Below are 19,529 nucleotides of genomic sequence, written 5' to 3' on the forward strand. Positions count from 1 at the left end.
GAAACCTTCAAATTTGAGATATTTATATAAACTTTAAAGTTATAGAAAGTTCCTCCCTTCGTTGTCTAAGCAATCCACTCTCGTTCAAAGTCAAATATCTTGTGCATAAAAAGTAAAAGGCCACTTTCACATATTGCATATACAAATCGAAGGAAACCCCACAGAAATTTCCTACAGGCACCCACCATACCCCATATATATACTAATCTCATAGATCTTACCTGCTCAAAAACCAACACAACCAGCGAATCAGGGGTCGACCTAGAACACACTTTCACTTCGCTACAAACTTACACTAATGGCGAAGAATCTGCCATTGCTGTGCGTATTGCTGCTTTCCGTTTTAAGCCTTAATTCAATCGTTGAAGCCAGGATTCGACATTATAGATGGGAGATTAAGTACGAGTTCAAATCACAGGATTGCTTCAGAAAGTTAGTCATCACCATTAACGGAAGAACACCTGGTCCATCGATACGCGCGCAGCAAGGCGACATCATTATTGTTGACCTTAAGAACAGTTTGTTGACTGAAAATGTCGCCATTCATTGGCACGGTATCAGACAGGTACATAAACACATGCACACCGGTTGATTTGAATCGATTTGATTAGTATTTGAAGATGTACGTAACTGATTTGTTTATGATTTACCAATTCACAGATTGGAACTCCATGGGCTGATGGAACGGAAGGCGTTACTCAATGCCCTATTTTACCAGGAGACACCTTTAGATATATGTTTGTTGTTGACAGGGTAAGTAAAGTAATCCCTAATCACTAATCCCTAATCCCTAATCCATAACATTAAACATAGAGCTTTTTCAACAGTTTGTTATATACTTATATCAAATTGAAATCGATTGAATATGCAGGCAGGAACTTACATGTACCATGCGCATTACGGGATGCAACGAGAGGCAGGATTATACGGATCGCTCCGGGTGGCGCTGCCGGACGGAGAAGTCGAGCCCTTCTCTTACGACCATGACAGAAGCATCATCCTCAACGACTGGTATCACAAAAGTACATACGAACAAGCCGCCGGCCTTTCGTCTATTCCCTTCGTCTGGGTCGGCGATCCTCAGGTATTCAACGGCTATAATTCACACACAAGAATCCAATCACATTTTCACTTTTCTTCGATTCATGAAAAACTTCAGAATCAGTTCCATTTTACGTTTTTCATTAAATCAAAATCTTAATAGTTAGATCTGGCTAAATTGCTTCTAATACAGTGTGAAACGTAGTTTAATTTTCTTATATTCTATCATATTTTGTTTCCAGTCACTATTGATTCAAGGAAGAGGAAGATTCAATTGCAGTACACCGGGAATTGAGGCCGCAAAATGTAACGCCACGAATCCTGAATGCTCGCCGTATGTTCTCACCGTCGTTCCCGGAAAAACTTACCGGCTAAGGATCGGAAGCCTAACTGCTCTAGCCGCTCTCAGTTTCGAAATAGAGGTAAAAATTATAACCAAAATTCTATTTTCATTAGATTTAAAAAAACAAAAACATAAAAAAAACTACAAAATTGCTTATTTTATTTATTTATTTTTGTTTCTTTGAAAAACCAGGGTCATAATATGACAGTTGTTGAAGCTGATGGGCACTATGTGGAACCATTCATCGTAAAAAATCTTTTTATTTATTCGGGTGAAACTTATTCGGTTTTAATTACTGCAAACCAAGATCCATCAAGAAATTACTGGGCAATGTCAAAAATGGTTAGCCGTAACAACTCGGTCCCAACCGGCTTAGCCATCTTCAACTACTACCCAAACCACCCAAAGCGGTCCCCACCCACGGTCCCACCAAGTGGGCCCTTTTGGGGCGCGATTGAACCCAGGGTCAATCAGAGTCTGGCAATCAAATCTCATCCTAAGTATATTCACCCGGTCCCACAGACGTCAGACCGGGTGATTATTCTTTTAAACACACAAAACCGAATCAACGGAAGTGTCAAATGGTCGATTAACAATGTCTCTTTTAGCCTTCCTCATACACCATATCTTATATCACTTAAACATGATTTATTACACACATTCGAACAGACCCCTCCACCAGATGTAATCAACGGGTATCAAAGTTATGATATAAATAATGTGGCTCCGAATGTGAACGCGACTAGTAGCAACTCTTTGTATAGATTAAAATTCAACACGACTGTTGACATTATTTTGCAAAATGCAAACACACTGAATGTCAATAACAGTGAAACGCACCCATGGCATTTGCATGGGCATGACTTTTGGGTTGTTGGATATGGAAGTGGGAAGTTTAATGTTTCGGAGGATCCGAAGAGGTATAATTTAGTGGACCCCATTATGAAGAATACAGTACCGGTCCACCCGTATGGGTGGACTGCTTTGAGATTTGTAGCGGATAATCCGGGGGTGTGGGCGTTTCATTGCCATATTGAGTCCCATTTTTTTATGGGTATGGGGGCGGTGTTTGAAGAAGGGATCGAGAAAGTGACGAAATTGCCCTCGTCTATTATGGGTTGTGGTGATACTAAAAGATTTATTAGGCCTTAGTTTTTATTATTATTATTATTATTTTATTTGTTTTAGTGTTTTTATGAATATTCATACTTGATTTGAACGTAAATGTAAATTTTTTGCTGCTTCTTTTGTATAAAGAATGAATGATACCACATTTAATCATACAGATTTTCTATACAAGTATTTAAAGCTATGGCATTTGAGTCTTATAAGAATAACAAGTACTAAATTCGAGGAAAAAACATCTATTATGATCAAAACAGCCAAAAATTAAGATAAGAAATGTATTTAAAACAATATTAACTAGCTACACTTTATGGGCTGTACATTAAGAATAAGCCATGCCTATAGTTTTTGCATGCTGTGTTGGGGGAGGTTGCACAAATTTGGGTTTAATTTATCAATGATAGTTTTGGAATTTTGGATTATAGGTTGTAAATCTAGTGGGCCTCTAGATACATTAAACTGATGGACGTGGGAATTGATGTGGTGATGGTGATTTAGCTAGTGAGCCTTTAAACATATTGGCTAAATATTAAGCTCATCCGTTAGGCCATGTGGTATACTTTCAACGAGAGCATTAGTGGTCCATGTGGTAACCGGCCCTTCTAGTTTTAGTGCCCGTGTTCCGTCTCTGTGCATCGTGTTGTCGACGACAATTCTAAACGCAAAACTTGATTGGTGGATTGCTTTCTCAACCGTTGAACGGCTATTTGGCCTTTTTTTTTCAAACTCAATTCAATACATATAAATAAAATCTTCTATTTTCACCAAATCTTACACTTTCATTCTCTAAATCCTTCATGCTTTGAAACCTTCATTCTCTAAAACCACAAAACACATGCATATGAATTCCACAAAACACATGGAAGTCTAAAAAACTTATGACTCGGATGATGAGTAGAATTCGTCGATATACATTCTTCAACGTTGTGCAACACATTCATGACGAAGAAAGTTCGAATGTTGCTCGTACAAGGGCAGTCGTCAATCGTGATCGCCAAGTCACACATAACTTATTGGTACGTGATTACTTTGATGATAATTGTCTTTATAATGACGAATCGTTCGAACGTCATTTCCGTCTGAATAAGATTATATTTTTATGTATTAGTAATGCTTTAGAATCTCGTTATGATTTTTTCAAACAAAAACCCGACGCTAGAGGAAGAATGTGTGGCTGCTCTTAGGTATTTGGGATACCATATAACATTTGATGCATCTGACGAATACTTGAAAATATCCGAGAGGACCGCATGCTAGTGCTAAGTTCTCTTCTTCCTCTTCTGACCAATTCATCATTTTGGGAGCCATTGTTCTTAAAAGATCAAGCAACACAAGTGTATGATTGTGAATAAAAGGAGAGAAGAATTGTGTAAAATATAAGGAATTCTGTTGTGAATAAAAGGAGAGAAGAATTGTGTAAAATATTTATAAGAAAGTTTGTAGGTAATTTTTTTTTTTTTAAAAAAAGACCTTGAGTAAACGCCCAAAACTAGCCGTTAGACATGGACGAATTTTGATTGGGTGTTTTAATCCATGGTATCGACCACGATGGGCCACGAGCACGACGAACCACGAAGGTCCGGGCTAGTGTGCACGAGCCACGGTCGTGGCCACCTAAACCACGAAACCCTTCGTGGTATACATACGAGAAGGCCTAATATTAAATGGTTAATAGATAGAGTCTATAGATAAATTAGATACCTTTATGAAATCTCAGATGGACTAATTGAATACTAATGGAGATGGGGTAAATTTGGTTTATGATGGTCGGTTTAGTAAATGGGCCTCGGGATACATTAACTAAACTAAATACTAAATGGTCAGAAAGATGAGCCTATGGTCTCTTTCACTAGGCATTTTATTAATATTGGGACTTTAATCATGGGGAAGGTTCTACTTGGTAGGATAACTAGTCCCCATCAAAACTCAAAGGTATTAGCTTGAAAGATATAATCTAAGCAAAAAAGGGATGGATATGGATTCCATTTTATATCTTTCTGCGACTTTAATGTTGAGTCGGCTACTCATCTTATTGTATCATGGATTCATGTCAAGTGGCAGATTTTATTAAGAGATTTATTGGTCTTTGGTAGGACAGTGATTTACATGCTGTCTCATACAATTAGTGGGTGTGTTATACTCTTTATTTGGGCGAATCAATCCGGTGTTTCAATGACGCAAAGACAAAGCTTGGAGATGGTTGCGCACAATATTTTGGGTATAGTTGACAATGGATCGATTTGGATTTGGTTCGGGTTCAATCCATTTGGGTTGAAGATTTCAACCCAACTCCACGTGTTTATTTAAATTAGTTGATATTTCGAACTCAACCTAACATTTTAAATGAATAGGTTGGCAATGGGTTGATCTTATTATGTATTTTCTAACCTAACCTAGTAAATAAACGAGTTAAACCCCGATTAACTAATTTAAAATAAAAAGGTAAATTAACTAACTATAAGATTACATCACTTAAATTAATTCCAAATTTAAATAAATTCTCAAAATATATTGTTGAGGTCGAATTGTGTTGTGAGGAGTCGAAGTGTCATGTGTCCATCTTAGTGTCGAAGTCTGTATTTCAGCTTTCGTTGTATGTATTTCATAGGGGCACTTTTGTATGTCGAAGCTTATTAGATTTAGCCCTTATGTATTTTTTTTGTTAACTTTTGTAATTCCTATAAATAGAGATATGTATTACAGATAGAGTAACTTTTGGGCATTTCGTGTTCTTACTCTATTCACTCTTGTAACCTTCAGAAGTTTAATTGAGCCATCCATATTATATTCACTCTTGTGTTCTAGATTCAATTCAAACTCTGATTTCATTTCATTTCCTCAATCAATACGAACTAAATTTGGTATCAGAGTAGGATTCATACATTTGACTTCTGATTTTCTCAAGGTTTAAAAAGTTTTTGAATCTCGTTTTAGATTCAAAATATTCTGCACTTTTGAATCTGAAAATCTTTTCTGATCATCTGTATCGATTCAATTCTGCTTTTAGTTTGATAAATCGAGTGTTCGGTGATTGATTTCTGGAAAATATAGGTGTTGTTTGTTTTTTTGAAGCAAAAATCTATAAAGTCTGCGGACCACCTATGAAGAGGTGGACCAAACGATTGCAAACTGTAATAAAAAACGTGTTTGTTTTTTTAACATCTGCATGCTGCTGCAGATATTAAAAAAATAAAATAAACTGATTTTATAATCCAAAAATAGTTTTTTAATACCGAAATAATATATGACATTTCGGCAAGAATTTATGATATTTCAGCAAAAAATAATGATATTTTAACAAAAAATAAAGATATTTTAGCATAAAATAATGATATTTCATTAACAAATTATTATTATTCAATATAAAAAAAAGAAAAATAATTCAAAAAAAATAAACAAAAAAAATGTGAAATAAGATTTCAGCAATATATAATCAATATTTTAGCAAGAAATAAAGAAGAAGAAGAGGTTGGAAGAGGTAGGAAGAGGCAAAACAAGAGCTATGCCAAGAAAAACACGTGCATATGTTTTTTAATCCGAAGACTTCTGAAAAACAAACAACTACAAGATGAAAAGTGTTGTGCGTGTGTTGTGCCGCACAACAATAATAGGTCTGAAAAGGTTTTTCCAAAAAACAAACAACACCTTACTCCTTAAATTCTTCTTTCTGAAGCTTTTCATTAATTATGTTCGTACGTTAATGGCAAACTTCAACAAGAACACAATGACTGGATTTTCTTATCTCCTCGGTTCTTCAACCAAAATTCCTATGTTGATTCCTGAGTACTATGATCAATGGACTGATAGGATGGAAGATTATCTGACTGGGATCGATAAAGATCTATGGCGATGTATCAAGAGTGGAAACATTCTCCCTTCAATGCTTGCTGAATTCGAAAATGTTGGTTCATCTGCTGATGTTGCTACTCAAACTGACAAATACAAATCTAATGACAAATGTTGTATGTGTGAACTACATGGAGCTCTTCCACCGGTGGTGTAGAACTATGTTCGTGGATGTAAAATGTGACAACCGTCAATTTCCGGTCAAGTCAAAGTCAAATAAGGTCAACAAGTCAAACTGGTCGACTCAATTTGCCCATGGGTACTAGAGTTTACATTATGTAACTTCTAAGCAACTAGTTATTCTTATGAGAGATCATAAATCGAAAAGTTCGTATATCTAGAGTTCCTTAACCTAAAACTGTGGTGAGTGACGAGCTAAACCGATAAAACAATGCTGCATACTCATTGGGAGTGTGTAAGATCCTTAAACAAGGCTTAACGGGGTTTATGGACCTTGCATCGCGAAGCCGGACACTCACAAATGCCACACACGAAACCCCTCTCAATCGTTTTCACTCTATCTCTCTTTATCGAGAATCTCTCCCAAATCTCTCCATGTATGTTAAATCTCTCCCAAATCTATCTAAGTATGTGAAATCTCTCCTAAATCTCTCTAAGTATGTGAAATCTCTCCCAAATCTCTCTAAGTATGTGAAATCTCTCCCAAATCTCTCTAAGTATGTGAAATCTCTCCCAAATCTCTCTCCATATGTGAAATCTCTTCCAAATCTCTCTTTGTATGAGAAATCTCTCCAAGAATGTGCAATCTCTCCCAAATCTCTCTCCATATGTGAAATCTCTCCCAAATCTCTCTTTGTATGAGAAATCTCCCCAAGAATGTGGAATCTCTCCATATGTGAAATCTCTCCCAAATCTCTCTTTGTATGAGAAATCTCTCCAAGAATGTGGAATCTCTCCCAAAAATCTCTCTCAAACTTTTTATGTGCTTCTGGGACATTCTGTCACTCGACTTGGTGAAAAACCACTCGAAAAGGGAAGATTCATTGGAAATAAGCCTCTTAGGGCCAAAGCCTCTCTATAGGGGCCATACCCTTCTAGAACTGAGGTCAAAGGGGGAGGACCGGAGTCCCCATGAGTAGCCATCCGAAGCCGCAACAAGACGACCGCAGTCAACGAGCCGCAGCAAGCCGACCGCAGCCAGTGAGCCGCAACGCCGAATCCGGAACCAAGCCCCCCCCCCCCCCCCCCCCCCCCCCCCCGGCAGCGAGCTTCTCTTCGAACCGCAGTCCCTTCCCTTCGGATTCACTTCAGCGACCAAGCCCTCCCTCCGATTCTAAAGCTGCTGAGACCGAGACCCCCTCCAGACTTCGGATTTCACCCTTTTTCACCCGGTTTTCGATCATTTCTCCGTTTTAAGCCCGTTTTTAATTATTTTAACACGGGATTTTCTCCAGAAATCATATTTTAACATATAAGACCCTAAATATTCATAATTTAATCATTTTTTTATGAAAATATTTATTTAAGAATAAAATCTAGTGGGTGAATATTTAAGGTGGAGTGTTGACTTATCTTTGCTTTATGACACAAGCAACCACCACACCCACTCCATGACTAACCCACACACCTCCCCACCGTCCCTAGTCACTTCATAGTCCTCTCCCACTCAATTTTCAGCCTCTCCCACGTTTTAGATCTGGAACAACACACACACACACACACACACACTCTCTCTCTCTCTCTCCTCATTCTCACTTACTTCTCTCATTTCTACCAAAGATCAAACCCACTTTTCTCTCAAATTCTCTCCCTCAAATTCGAGATTCAAGGGCTGATCATCAAGTTTTCTCTCATTTGTGGTAAGATTTATCACCTTTCTCATGATTAATACATTTCCTTGTACTCAAATCATTGATTCTTACACAAATTTCCATCATAAATTGTGCTAGATTCTTGAATCTTCAAGCAATCTTCAAGTGTTCTTGAGTTGAACACTTCTCATCTCCAACACTCATCTTCTGAAACCACTCAAGGTGAGTTCATACCCCTACATTTTCATGTTTTCTCAAGTTTTTAGGGGGGGGGGGGGGGGGGGGGGGGGGGGGAATACAAGTTAAAACACCAAGAACATAACTAAAATTTTCTAACAGCTTTCATCAGAAAAGTTGGGCTCAATTCACGGACTGTTTTGGACAACTTAAACATTTTTGTTTTCAAAACTGTTTTAGGTGTAAGTAGTTCCAGTTCTTAGCTTTAAAATGACTACTTGCACATCTCCATACGATTTTTCTACAATTTATGGTGATTTTTACAAAACTGCCTATCATTTCAAACACCAATCCGGACCAGTCTGTGATTATGGACCTTTTCACCCAAGTTGGAGGTCATTAAAAATCATGATAAAAATTATGAGTAAACTAGACACATTTTGGGAACTCTCAGAATTTACGGATTTAGTTTTCGACTTCGTATGATTTTTCTATGACTTTTCTAAAACAGCGCAGAAAGGTTAAATTCAGTTAACAACATATAACTTTCATAACACTTTGTATTATGTTGAGCAAAGTGTATAACAATAAGTTCTAAATATTGAATGTGTTTCATTGTTAGTTTATCATCATAAACTGAAACTTAGTCATTCATGATAAGATTATTCATTCATTTAGAACACGTATATTAAGCTATAATGAGCATAGTTTATGGATTCAAAACACTAATGCATTTTCATAAAAGAGTTATTATACATTACAAACGTTTTGGATAAACTATAATAGGTATAGTTTATGTATCATTTACTTCTCAAACTTATTTACCAAAGGTTTTCAGTTTAGTTCACGTAAATCTGTTAATGAATAAATTAGTGAGTCATTCGCTTCGGGTTACTTCCAAAGTAACCAATTCAAAAAGTCCTGTAAATTGTAACCAGAGTCTCTTGTAGGGAGAACGTGATAGTTGTGTATAGATCTATATTGGGTTTGACAAACCCACACCTGAGCTGCTTGCAACAGCTAGACCGGCAGGTCTGTGGTGACAAGTGTCATTTCAGTTTCGCGACGCCTGAAGAATGTCGCAATTACAAGGCCGTCTAAGTCAAGTATGGTTATGATAGCTCACATGTGGTATTACCAAATCATAAGATTTACGGGGTCTAACGTTAAATTAGTGAGTTATGTCGATTTAGCTCACTGAAATTACTTTAAGTTTGGAAAAATACTTGTACGCCTTCATATCAAAAAGGGTTTTATGTCGATTTAAAATCACTTTTATATCAATAATTACAGATATTGTTGTATATTTTCAGTCTTGGTATTTAAGACTACACACCATTCATTACGGGAGTTTTCTCAAATCAGAAAGGGTTTTAAGCCAATTTGAAACCACTTTTATATCTTTAAGTATGACAAATACTTGTTCATTTTCGGTCCTGATATTTAGGACCACATAACTTTTATAAGGAATATATTGGATTTTTCTTGGTAACATACATCTCTTTACAAAGATCGATTTTCAAACTCTTACTGTCAAAAGCTCATGAACTCACCAACCTTTGTGTTGACACTTTTTCAAAACTACTTGTATTCTCAGGAATTCAGTGAAACAGGAAATCAACAACGTTTTGAGGATGGGACGATAAATCGTCAAACAGTTCATTTTGTCATCATAATGTAATTGATTTGAAATATGTAAACTTATACATTGGTGTAACTTTTTGAATTATATTTATGATGGTTGTATTTACTTTGAGCACTATTATACATGTTGTTGTGATACTATACATGAAGTCCTCCACCCCCGGACGTTTCCGCCATCCTTGGTTTGGGGGTGTGACACACAACGGCTAAAGAGATTTGGGATACTTTGAAAGATAAGTATCTAGGTAACAAGAAGATGAAGAAAAGTTATGTTAAGCAGTGTCTGCTTGAATTAAGAGAATTCAAACAAAAAGAACGTGAGAATATTGAACTCTACTATGATCGTCTGAATGAACTAATCTTTAATTGCAGATGATATGGAGTCAATCGTACCACTCTTGAATTCAATTTGACTTTTTTGATGGGGCTTCGTAAAGAGTGACGTAATATCAGTCTGATGATTAAGACTCAACAAAGTTTTGACAACTTTTCTCTTGGTGATCTCTACAATGTTTTGCAGGCTCATGAAAGTGAGATTAATGAAATACCTAAAGAAACAAAAATGAGTTTGGGTGGTCCTCTAGCATTGATGTCGAAGATGACTGTTAGAGAATCTGAGGTCGAGTCAGCTGAGAATGATGGATCAGAAAATGAAGGTTCGATTGTTAATTCTGATGACGAAGTGGTGGCGTTTCAATCAAACAATAAAGTGAAGAATTTTTTCAAGAAGCTATTCAATTCGGAGTTCAAAGGAAAAAGTGATTTTAAGGGAAACTCATCAAATGCGAAGGGTATGAGAGAGGGACGAAGGTGGAGATAAAAGATAACAAGTCTGAGGTTGTGAAGCCAGAGAAGAAATTGAAAGGTGTCTCTGGTTTCGATTGCCATTACTGTAATGATGTGAACCAAATGGCAAGTGAGTGCATGTTCAGGAAGAGAGAAAATAAGAAAGAAAGAGTGAAGGACGAGGCATATTATACTGAAAGGCTAGAAGAAGTGAGAGCTAAGATGAAATGGATGTCTTTGGTTGGAAGAGGAAATGGCAAAGGGGATAGAACATACCAAATCTGGTCATCTGGATCAGATGATGATGAAATGCGAAACCCCACGCATGAAGTTATGTTTGCTGAGTATGAGGAGGAAAGTAAGGAAGAAGAGAAGGTGACTGACAAATGATTCGTAACTACTGGTGACTACAAGTCTCCAATGACTTCTAAGGTACATACTCTTCTTGAATCATCTGAAATTCTTTTTTGTTTATATGATGTTATCTTGTCTGACTTCGATAATACTTTATCTTGCTTTAATGACATGTTTATTTTTGTTAGTAAAGATGGTTTGATTAACTAATTTAAAATAAAAAGGTAAATAAACTAACTATAAGATTACACCACTTAAATTAATTCCAAATTTAAATAAATTTTCAAAGTATATATTAAAGTTAAATGGGTTGGCGATTTGATAATTTTGACCAAACTCAACTTATTTAATTAAACAGGTTAGGTGGGTTCACACCTTTAACTTAAAAGAGTTGAAAAAATCTCAATAAAACCTACAAATTTTAGGTTGGATTGGCAGATTGGATTGATTTTTATCAGCTCTAATTTCAGGCGCGTTGGTTGTTTGGAGCTAGAACCTAAGGAAGGATGTATTTTGCAAAGGTGTCATTCAATTTCTTTGGTTGTATGATAGAAGTCTTAGATTAAAAGTAAATTGTATTTGTTGGTTGAAAAATCCAATTAGTGTGATGTAATTGTATTTTTAATTTCTTGCATTTTGCTAGTTTTCGTGTAATTTTTGTCATTCAAAAAATAAAATAAAACAAAATTATAAAATAACTGTTTTAATTTTATTATTATTGAAATTAATTAATTAAAATTTAATTTTAAATAAAGTTATGATTTTTGTGGCAAGAAAGGGTGCAAATGAACTCTTTCGATGTCCAGTAAACAACCACATAAAACCGCCATGTTGAAAATAATTTAAGTGCGTGTTTGACAAAAAGAGCTAGTAATTGGAAATATAATTTTTATTTATGTAGTGGTCTTCGACAAAATTAGTTGTATATAAAATTATATATAAACCAAAAGTTAAAAGCTACCAAAAGCTATTTGAAGTAACTTATGTATTATAATTTTCTTTTTAAAATTAAAGCTAGAAACTATGATCGTTGAATACAAATTCTTCTTTTCTCGAGGTATTTTATAAAAGTTAAAAGCTAAAAGCATATATTTAAAAACTATCAAAAGCTTGATGCTAGACTCACCTTAAAGAAGTGAATAATCATATATTTTAAGTTATGCTTTCCAACATAGACATAGACTATATTCTCCATAACACCCCCTACCCCCTACACGCACGCATATTTGTGTTAATATTACTTGGTATTAACACTCATGATCTCCAAACATTGTATAATAAAAAAGTTATATGGGACACTCCTGTTTAATAAAGAGTCAAACATTTTACAGATTACGATAGTCGTTTTAGGTAATAAATGATCAAATTAAAACCCTTTGTTTTCTTTTTGGAAACAGCAAATATATTTATAAAAAAACAACATGATTAGCAAGAAACTAAATCATGAGCAGTGTACAAGTACAAAGAGAAAATAACAAGTACAATAGTATTTTAGCAAAAGGGAGATAAACTCCAATCAATCCATCTAGCCTTAACACCTTGGGTTCGGTACTTAAACCATGTGTATGTTTGAGAGATCACTTCATCCGCGATTTTTGCGGGGGTCACCCTTGTTTGTTTGAACACCTTGTTGTTTCTCGCCATCCATACGAACCATAAGAGACCATAAACAATCGCATTCATTCTTTCTCTCTTTGTAGGACAACTGCCCCAATTTGCCGCGAAATTAACAAAGTCAATGACATTGTTAAACTGAGTAACCTTAATTCCACACCAGTTAAATATCCATCCACGCGCCTCTCTCGCCACTGAGCAATTGATCAATAGATGATCACCTGTTTCTTTTTCCAAATTACAAAGTGGACATGTGGCTGATTGTAATTTTATACCCCTTATTTCCAAATTTGCTGCCACCAATATATGATCTAAGAGGGCCCTCCATATAAAACATCTTATTTTTAGTGGAACCGCCTTGGACCAATTTATTTGTGCACCTGATTGTAGGATAGCATTCTTTGCATCCAAATATTTTTGGAGGGAATGAACCATATACTTACCATCTATACTTAACTTGAATCGAAAACAGTTGACCACCGGTAGGGTATTAGTATCACTGATCAGGGAGCAAAGACTTATGAAATCCGATAACACGTCATCCTCCATCTGTTGAACTTTCCAACACCAATTGAAACTATCAGTCTTGATCCTGTCATTAATTGTGCAAAGCTTCTTCTTTTCCAAACTATATAAACGTGGGAATCTTTCTTGTAGTGTGAGTGTGCCACACCACCGGTCTTTCCAAAAAAGAAAGGAGGTGTTTGATGCTGGGATCATTGTAAACAAATCTTGGTGATTTACATCATATTCAGGTAGGGATTGTATTGCTTTGGCGATGTTGCACCATGTCCCATTTGCTGATTTTTTTGCTATTATCGTAACTGGCTTCTTGTTCAAGTTGTGGATTGAGATTATACATTCCTTTCATAAACACATATCTCCTGTTTTTATCTTCCACCACCATTTTGTTAACAAAGCAATATTCTGCGCCTTCAACGTTCCAACACCAAGACCTCCATCAGATTTGGCAGCAACCACTTTTGGCCATGATACCCAATGAATTTTGGATTTGGGATCGTCTCCACCCCATAAAAACTTTCTTCTCAGTTTTTCTAAGTCAACCAGGATCCCTTTGGGTGCTTTAAACAAGGACATAAAGTACGTGGGAAGACTATTTAGAACAGACTTGATTAACGTGAGGCGTCCACCAAAAGATAACGTTTTTGCCTTCCATACAGAGAGTCGAGATTGAAATTTATCAATTATCGATCTCCAAAATTTCTTTAATGCCATATTTGCCCCTACGGGCACACCAAGATATGTAAACGGAAAAGAGCTTTGGAGACAACCTAGAATTTGTGCCTGTTGGGTAATGTTTGAGTTCTCAACACCAATCCCAAAAATTCTCGACTTCTGGAAGTTAACTTTCAATCCAGAACTTATCTGAAAGCATTTTAAAATCCTAGCCAAATTCTTAATCGATGAATTATCCCATTTACCCACAAAGATCGCATCATCTGCGTAAAATAGATGCGAGACAGTTGGACCATTATTAGGTAGTGTAATACCTGAGATGAAATTTTGTTCCGGTGCACTTTTTAATACTTGATTTAATCCCTCCATGGCAATTATGAATAAGAATGATGACAGCGGGTCCCCTTGCCTCACCCCTTTTGTGATTTCAAATTCCTCGGTTGGTGATCCATTCACCAAAACCGATGCGCGCGAAGATGAGAGACAAGCATGTATCCATTCCCGCCACTTAATGCTAAACCCCATCTGTGCCATTATGGAATCCAAATATCCCCAGTTTAAGGAATCAAATGCCTTTTCGAAATCAACCTTGAACATATATAACTTTTCTTTCGATTTTTTGGCCCATGAGTGTATTTCATTGATTATCAGTGGTCCTTCTAATATGTGTCTCTCCTCAATATACGCAGATTGCACCTCTTCTACTACTGTGCCAACCACCCTTTTCAATCTACCAGCTAGGATCTTGGCCACGATTTTGTACATGCATCCTATGAGGTTGATCGGTCTATAATCTCCAAGTAACATAGGGTCCTTTATCTTTGGTATTAGGGTGATAAAGGATGCATTACATCCAAGAATGATATCAGTTTTAACAAGCTTAACTTGGATAATACCCTTATAAATATCAATGAACGCACTACAAAATATTAACGATCCTTACTTATTAACACATTTTTAAAGGCCATAAATTTCTTGTAAGTTTGCAATAGATATAGTCCATTGAGTTTCGAAAATTCAGAAAACGTTTATGAACCATTTATCATGTATTGGACCCGGTTCCCACGAGTTTTGGTTCCAATATTTTTAAGGAATCGGTATCATCAATTATGATTCCGACATTTCAAGAACCGTTGCATTTTTTCGAACAATTAGGACAAATACTTGTTTATGCCCACATTTATTGTACTTTATGTGCTGTTTATAACTAGTTGCTTTGTACTTAGTAGCAATGTACTTAATAACAATGTACTTTTATTAGCAATTTTAATAATAGCATTGCATTTTGAATTGGATCGATTGGGTTGAAAAATCAATTGAATTTTAATAGCATAACATTGTACTTAATAACATTAATAATGTTGCATTTTAATAGCATTGTACTTTAGTTTGTGTGAAAAAATCAATCTGCTTTTTTGAATACGGATCGATTGGGAAGAAACACGATGGCAAATACTTATCACGCCACATGGGCGGTTCAACCAATTTGAGGGATCTAAGCAAACAAAAAAATTGGGGCCCTTTAGGTAATCAAACAGATTCAAACTTGAGACGCTTAGTTTTATAAACAAGCACTTTTACCACCAAGTCAAGCTCCAACTTGTCTTTGTAACCCAAGAAAACGTATATATACATATATAATTAACAGAATAAGCTTCAAATTGAGGGCTCTAAGCCCTTAATTAGTTTTGCAAAGGGTAGAGCCGACCCTGTCACGCTAGCAACCACATATGATGTCACCTTGGACAAATATTTTGACAGGTCCACCATAAACAAAAATGAAAATAAAAAACTGAAATGGAATGTGAGGAACAGTTTCTATAACTTTTTTTAGGAATGAGCAAAAACCGAATCGAAAACCATAAAACCAAAAAAAACCGACATAATCGAAACCGAAAAACTGAAACCAAAGCAAGAACCAACAATTTAAGTTTGAATTTTATAAAAACCGAAAAATAACGGTTGGTTCGGTTTTGATGTAAAAATTCGCCCATAAAAACCGAATCGACCCACATATATATTATTTATTATGTTTTAATCTTTTAGTTTTAGACTTTAGACTTTATCCCTTTTATTACTTTATGTTTATTTTTAACAAACTGTTAGTGGTATTAAACTTTGATCTTTTGAATATTTTTATGCTTTTAGAATACTAAAATCCATACTATTTATTTTAGTATATTTAAAGTAGATACAATAATATTTATTGCAATGTACTTTCAGTGGGTTTGAACCCAAAAACTAAAAAAAAAAAGCTCATAAACCCACGGTTTCAAATCGAAAACCCATAAACCCAACCCGAAAAACCGAACCATACAAAGACCAAACCTATATGGGTTTAAAAACCGAAAAACCGACATTCTACGGTTTGGTTTGGTTTTAGCCAAAAACCGACCCATGCTCGTCCTTAACTTTTTCCTAATACAAATATACCCCTTTATTATTATTATTATTATTATTATTATTATTATTAGTACGTAGTTTAATTACTTCAAAACTAAAGTAGTTAAACTTTTTCCTAACACAAATGTTCTTCCCCTCATTTATACGAGGACAGCGGGAGTCGGCAGACATCTCAAACTTGAGTCGTCTTCATAAAAGAAGTAGCCTACAGAGCACCGAGGAAAGATAGCCATGGGTGTGATAAGCAAAGCTGGTGATTTGACGTTTAAGGCTTTCACTTTGGGTCTCGGCGTCGCCACGATTTATCTCGGCGGCTCATTTTCCTTCAACGTTTACCGGGGTCTCGCTTGGCACAACGCGCAATCGGTAAAACCCTAATATTTGCTTTCCGTTAATTTACTTCCCTTCGATTTCGAATCTAAGATGATAGCCACTTCTAATCTAATTTGGTAGGGTTTAAATATCGTAGGATCGATGAATACAGCTCCATAAGAAAATTTCATGAAACCTAAATTAGCCATGGTTGGATAAATTGAGGCGTTAATGGTTTAAAAATATGATAAGAACACCATGAAATGTACTACGCAATAGCTGAAATCGCTGATTAGATTAAGGGCATAGTTTTGCATTCCAAAGTATTTGGTTCCATGATTCTCACATGGATTTGTGTAAAAAAGTTCATTAACCAGTGAATTTGATTGAAATAGAAGCAACAAGCCTTAGATACAACTTACAGGAAATAGATATTGATCATTGATGAAGTACTTTTTATGGCATCTTAAGTTTCTTCATGATTTTTTTCAGTCTCTTCAGAAATATAGAGAACATGATGATGCATCATGGATATAGTCTTCTTGCTCTCATTTGAAAGATTTCAAGCTTTTATACTTGTATATGTGAATCAAATAGATTAACAACTTGTTGCAATTCATCTTTCTCAAAATTCATTGTGTTTTCATATTTGTTTTCTTGTATGCATATACATATCAACAACATTTTATGCCCATTTTTTTTGTTTACATGTTTCACTGTCTTTTTGCTGCAGAAAATCGAGAATGATGTGACCCCTGATCAGAAGTCATGATCAAATTATATGGTTATGTTGTTAAGCTTCAGTAACTTCGAGCATTCATCTTATATTCACAAAGAAAATCAAGTACTCATGTTAAAAGCTTTCATAGCTTGAAATGAACTCAATATGTCATTTGTCCTGTTTATTATTATTTTTTTAAATAGGACTTGAGATCTTTTTCTAGGTTTTGAACATTTATGGCTGCTTGTTTTGAACAGCAGCACAAATACTAAACAAATGCAGTTATAATAATAACAATTTGAGTTTGTATACTTGTCATGTTAATGCAGTCTGTTGTGTTTTGACAAATGAATTCATTTAATAATTTGGTAAATGAAAGAGTTTATCTGTATTTTGGCAATGATTTAGTTCAAGTCCACAACTAGGAACTCACCAATGGTGAACTTGAACAAAATAAATTGTGTAATGTATCTTTGAACAAAGTAAATTGTCAAACATACCATATGCTTCATCAAGGTCAATGTGATCCATCTTAACTCTTAACAAGGAAACAAATTTAGATTAGGGTTTTTATGTACATAGATAAATCCGTTTCTGAAGGTTGACAAATGTAGATGAATAGGTTTCAGTATTGGAAAAAAGATTTAACTGATATAATGACTGATTTGGAAATGTTAATCATTGCAAGAAATGGGAAGCGATATAATGATAGTGGTTTGTAGGAGTGAGTAAAGGAATTGATTTAAATACCCTCATTGTAACCTAGAATAATAGGATGCATGATGACCAAAAAATTTCATTGTGGGATTATGGTAAGGTACAAGTTAATACACTAATATTACTTAGATGATGGCATAGAAGGAGTGCAATTGTTAAGATGTAGTTGTGAGTTCTAGTGTCCGACCATACGAACAATTTTTCAGTGAGGTTGCTGTAAAAGTGAAACGAAATTGAATAAATGGATTAGTATTTTATTAGTCGATATTTAAAGAAATTGATTCTCTTTAATTTGAATCCATGTTTGAAAGGAGAGATATGTGCGACTTATTTCTTATACATGTGTGTAAGTGTGTTTATGAAGCGATGTAGTAGTTTCATAAACCCTCCTAGTGGAGATCAATGGAGTAGGGAAAATATTGGTTACTCACTAACATTTTCAGTGAGAATCAATTGATGTCAATTTATATTTAGATCTATCATTTGTCACATGGTTGATTTATTATATAACCAATAGTTTAGATGTGAAGAACTTTGATAAAGTATGAAACATATCCAGAGAACCTCGTCATTTTGAGGTCAACCTAGAAAACCAACTAGCGTTATAGGAAAGAACTAGGATTTTACCTGTCGCACGTTACATCGGTAGTAATGGATTTAAACAAGGGACCCTTTCAGTAGCAAATAGAAACTTCAAAGGAACTAAGTAGTCAAATCACTAGAATCAAGGACCAAAATCATGCATAAAATCACTAAGTAGTCAAATCACTAGAATCAAGGACCAAAATCATGCATAAAATCTTAGTAGGACGTAACAAAAAATAAAATTTAGGAAACAAATCCATGTCAAGCAAAATGCTTAAAAGTAACTAAGTAAACATGATAATGTAAAAAAAATTTTACATCAAAATGTAGGCAAACTCGAATCACCAAAACGTAAAAAGGAAAAAAAAAATTACATCGAAACGTAGACATACTGAAATTTATACCAATACGTACATAAAAAAGCAAGTAATTTTTTTTAAATTAACAGACGAAATTTATAAATTTACGTCAAAACGCTGACCACCTCGAATTTATACTGATACATACATAAAAGTAACATATATTAAATTAGTTTTTTTAAATAAATTAACGAATTTTACAAACATAAAATTTGAGGTGTTTAAAGTGAAATTTTACAAAGTAGAAGGATGGTAACTGTATACGGGGTAGACTTTATTAAAAATTGAAGGGGTTAAAGTCATATTTGAAAAAAATTCAACGTTTAGGGTGAAAACGAGTATTTTAAAAAGTAAGAAAAAGTCAAGTTAAGAGGTAAAAGCATCATTTTAAAAAATATAGGGAAGGAAATGTCATTCTTCAAACTAAAAGGGTGGAATATGTACATGAATTTAATGTATAGGGAGTGAGAATGGAAAATAAAAAAAGTAGAAGGGAGGAAAAGAAAAGAAAGTGAGCACCGACTTTTGTAGTG

At 35.1% G+C, this 19,529-nt stretch overlaps 2 protein-coding genes and 1 long non-coding RNA gene across 3 annotated transcripts; 2 read left to right on the forward strand and 1 right to left on the reverse strand.

Annotated features, from left to right (window-relative positions):
* The first annotated feature begins 215 nt into the window (after nt 1–215).
* Nucleotides 216–2,665, forward strand: LOC111877926 (L-ascorbate oxidase). The gene is made up of 5 exons (XM_023874429.3): nt 216–565; nt 661–753; nt 872–1,084; nt 1,284–1,463; nt 1,577–2,665. Exons 1-5 carry the CDS (start codon nt 299–301, stop codon nt 2,534–2,536), a joined length of 1,713 nt encoding a protein of 570 aa, XP_023730197.1. The 5' UTR covers nt 216–298; the 3' UTR covers nt 2,537–2,665.
* Nucleotides 2,666–12,579: 9,914 nt separating this feature from the next.
* Nucleotides 12,580–13,422, reverse strand: LOC111877898 (uncharacterized). The gene has a single exon (XM_023874402.1). It carries the CDS (start codon nt 13,420–13,422, stop codon nt 12,580–12,582), a length of 843 nt encoding a protein of 280 aa, XP_023730170.1.
* A 2,987-nt stretch (nt 13,423–16,409) lies between these two features.
* On the forward strand, nt 16,410–17,646 carry LOC111877928 (uncharacterized). The gene is made up of 2 exons (XR_002845564.2): nt 16,410–16,668; nt 17,348–17,646. It is a non-coding gene; the product is annotated as an uncharacterized LOC111877928 (long non-coding RNA).
* Nucleotides 17,647–19,529: the final 1,883 nt, after the last annotated feature.

The sequence above is a fragment of the Lactuca sativa genome, chromosome 4 (genome assembly GCF_002870075.4).
Source record: "Lactuca sativa cultivar Salinas chromosome 4, Lsat_Salinas_v11, whole genome shotgun sequence".
NCBI lineage: Eukaryota > Viridiplantae > Streptophyta > Magnoliopsida > Asterales > Asteraceae > Lactuca > Lactuca sativa.

Excerpts from the sequence above, each read along its gene's own strand:
- LOC111877898 (XM_023874402.1), bottom strand. The coding sequence starts at position 13,422 with ATGATCCCAGCATCAAACACCTCCTTTCTTTTTTGGAAAGACCGGTGG.
- LOC111877926 (XM_023874429.3), top strand. The coding sequence starts at position 299 with ATGGCGAAGAATCTGCCATTGCTGTGCGTATTGCTGCTTTCCGTTTTA. Across the intron at positions 754-871 it reads ATATGTTTGTTGTTGACAGG|GCAGGAACTTACATGTACCA; the intron begins GTAAGTAAAGTA and ends TTGAATATGCAG. Across the intron at positions 1,085-1,283 it reads TCTGGGTCGGCGATCCTCAG|TCACTATTGATTCAAGGAAG; the intron begins GTATTCAACGGC and ends TTTTGTTTCCAG.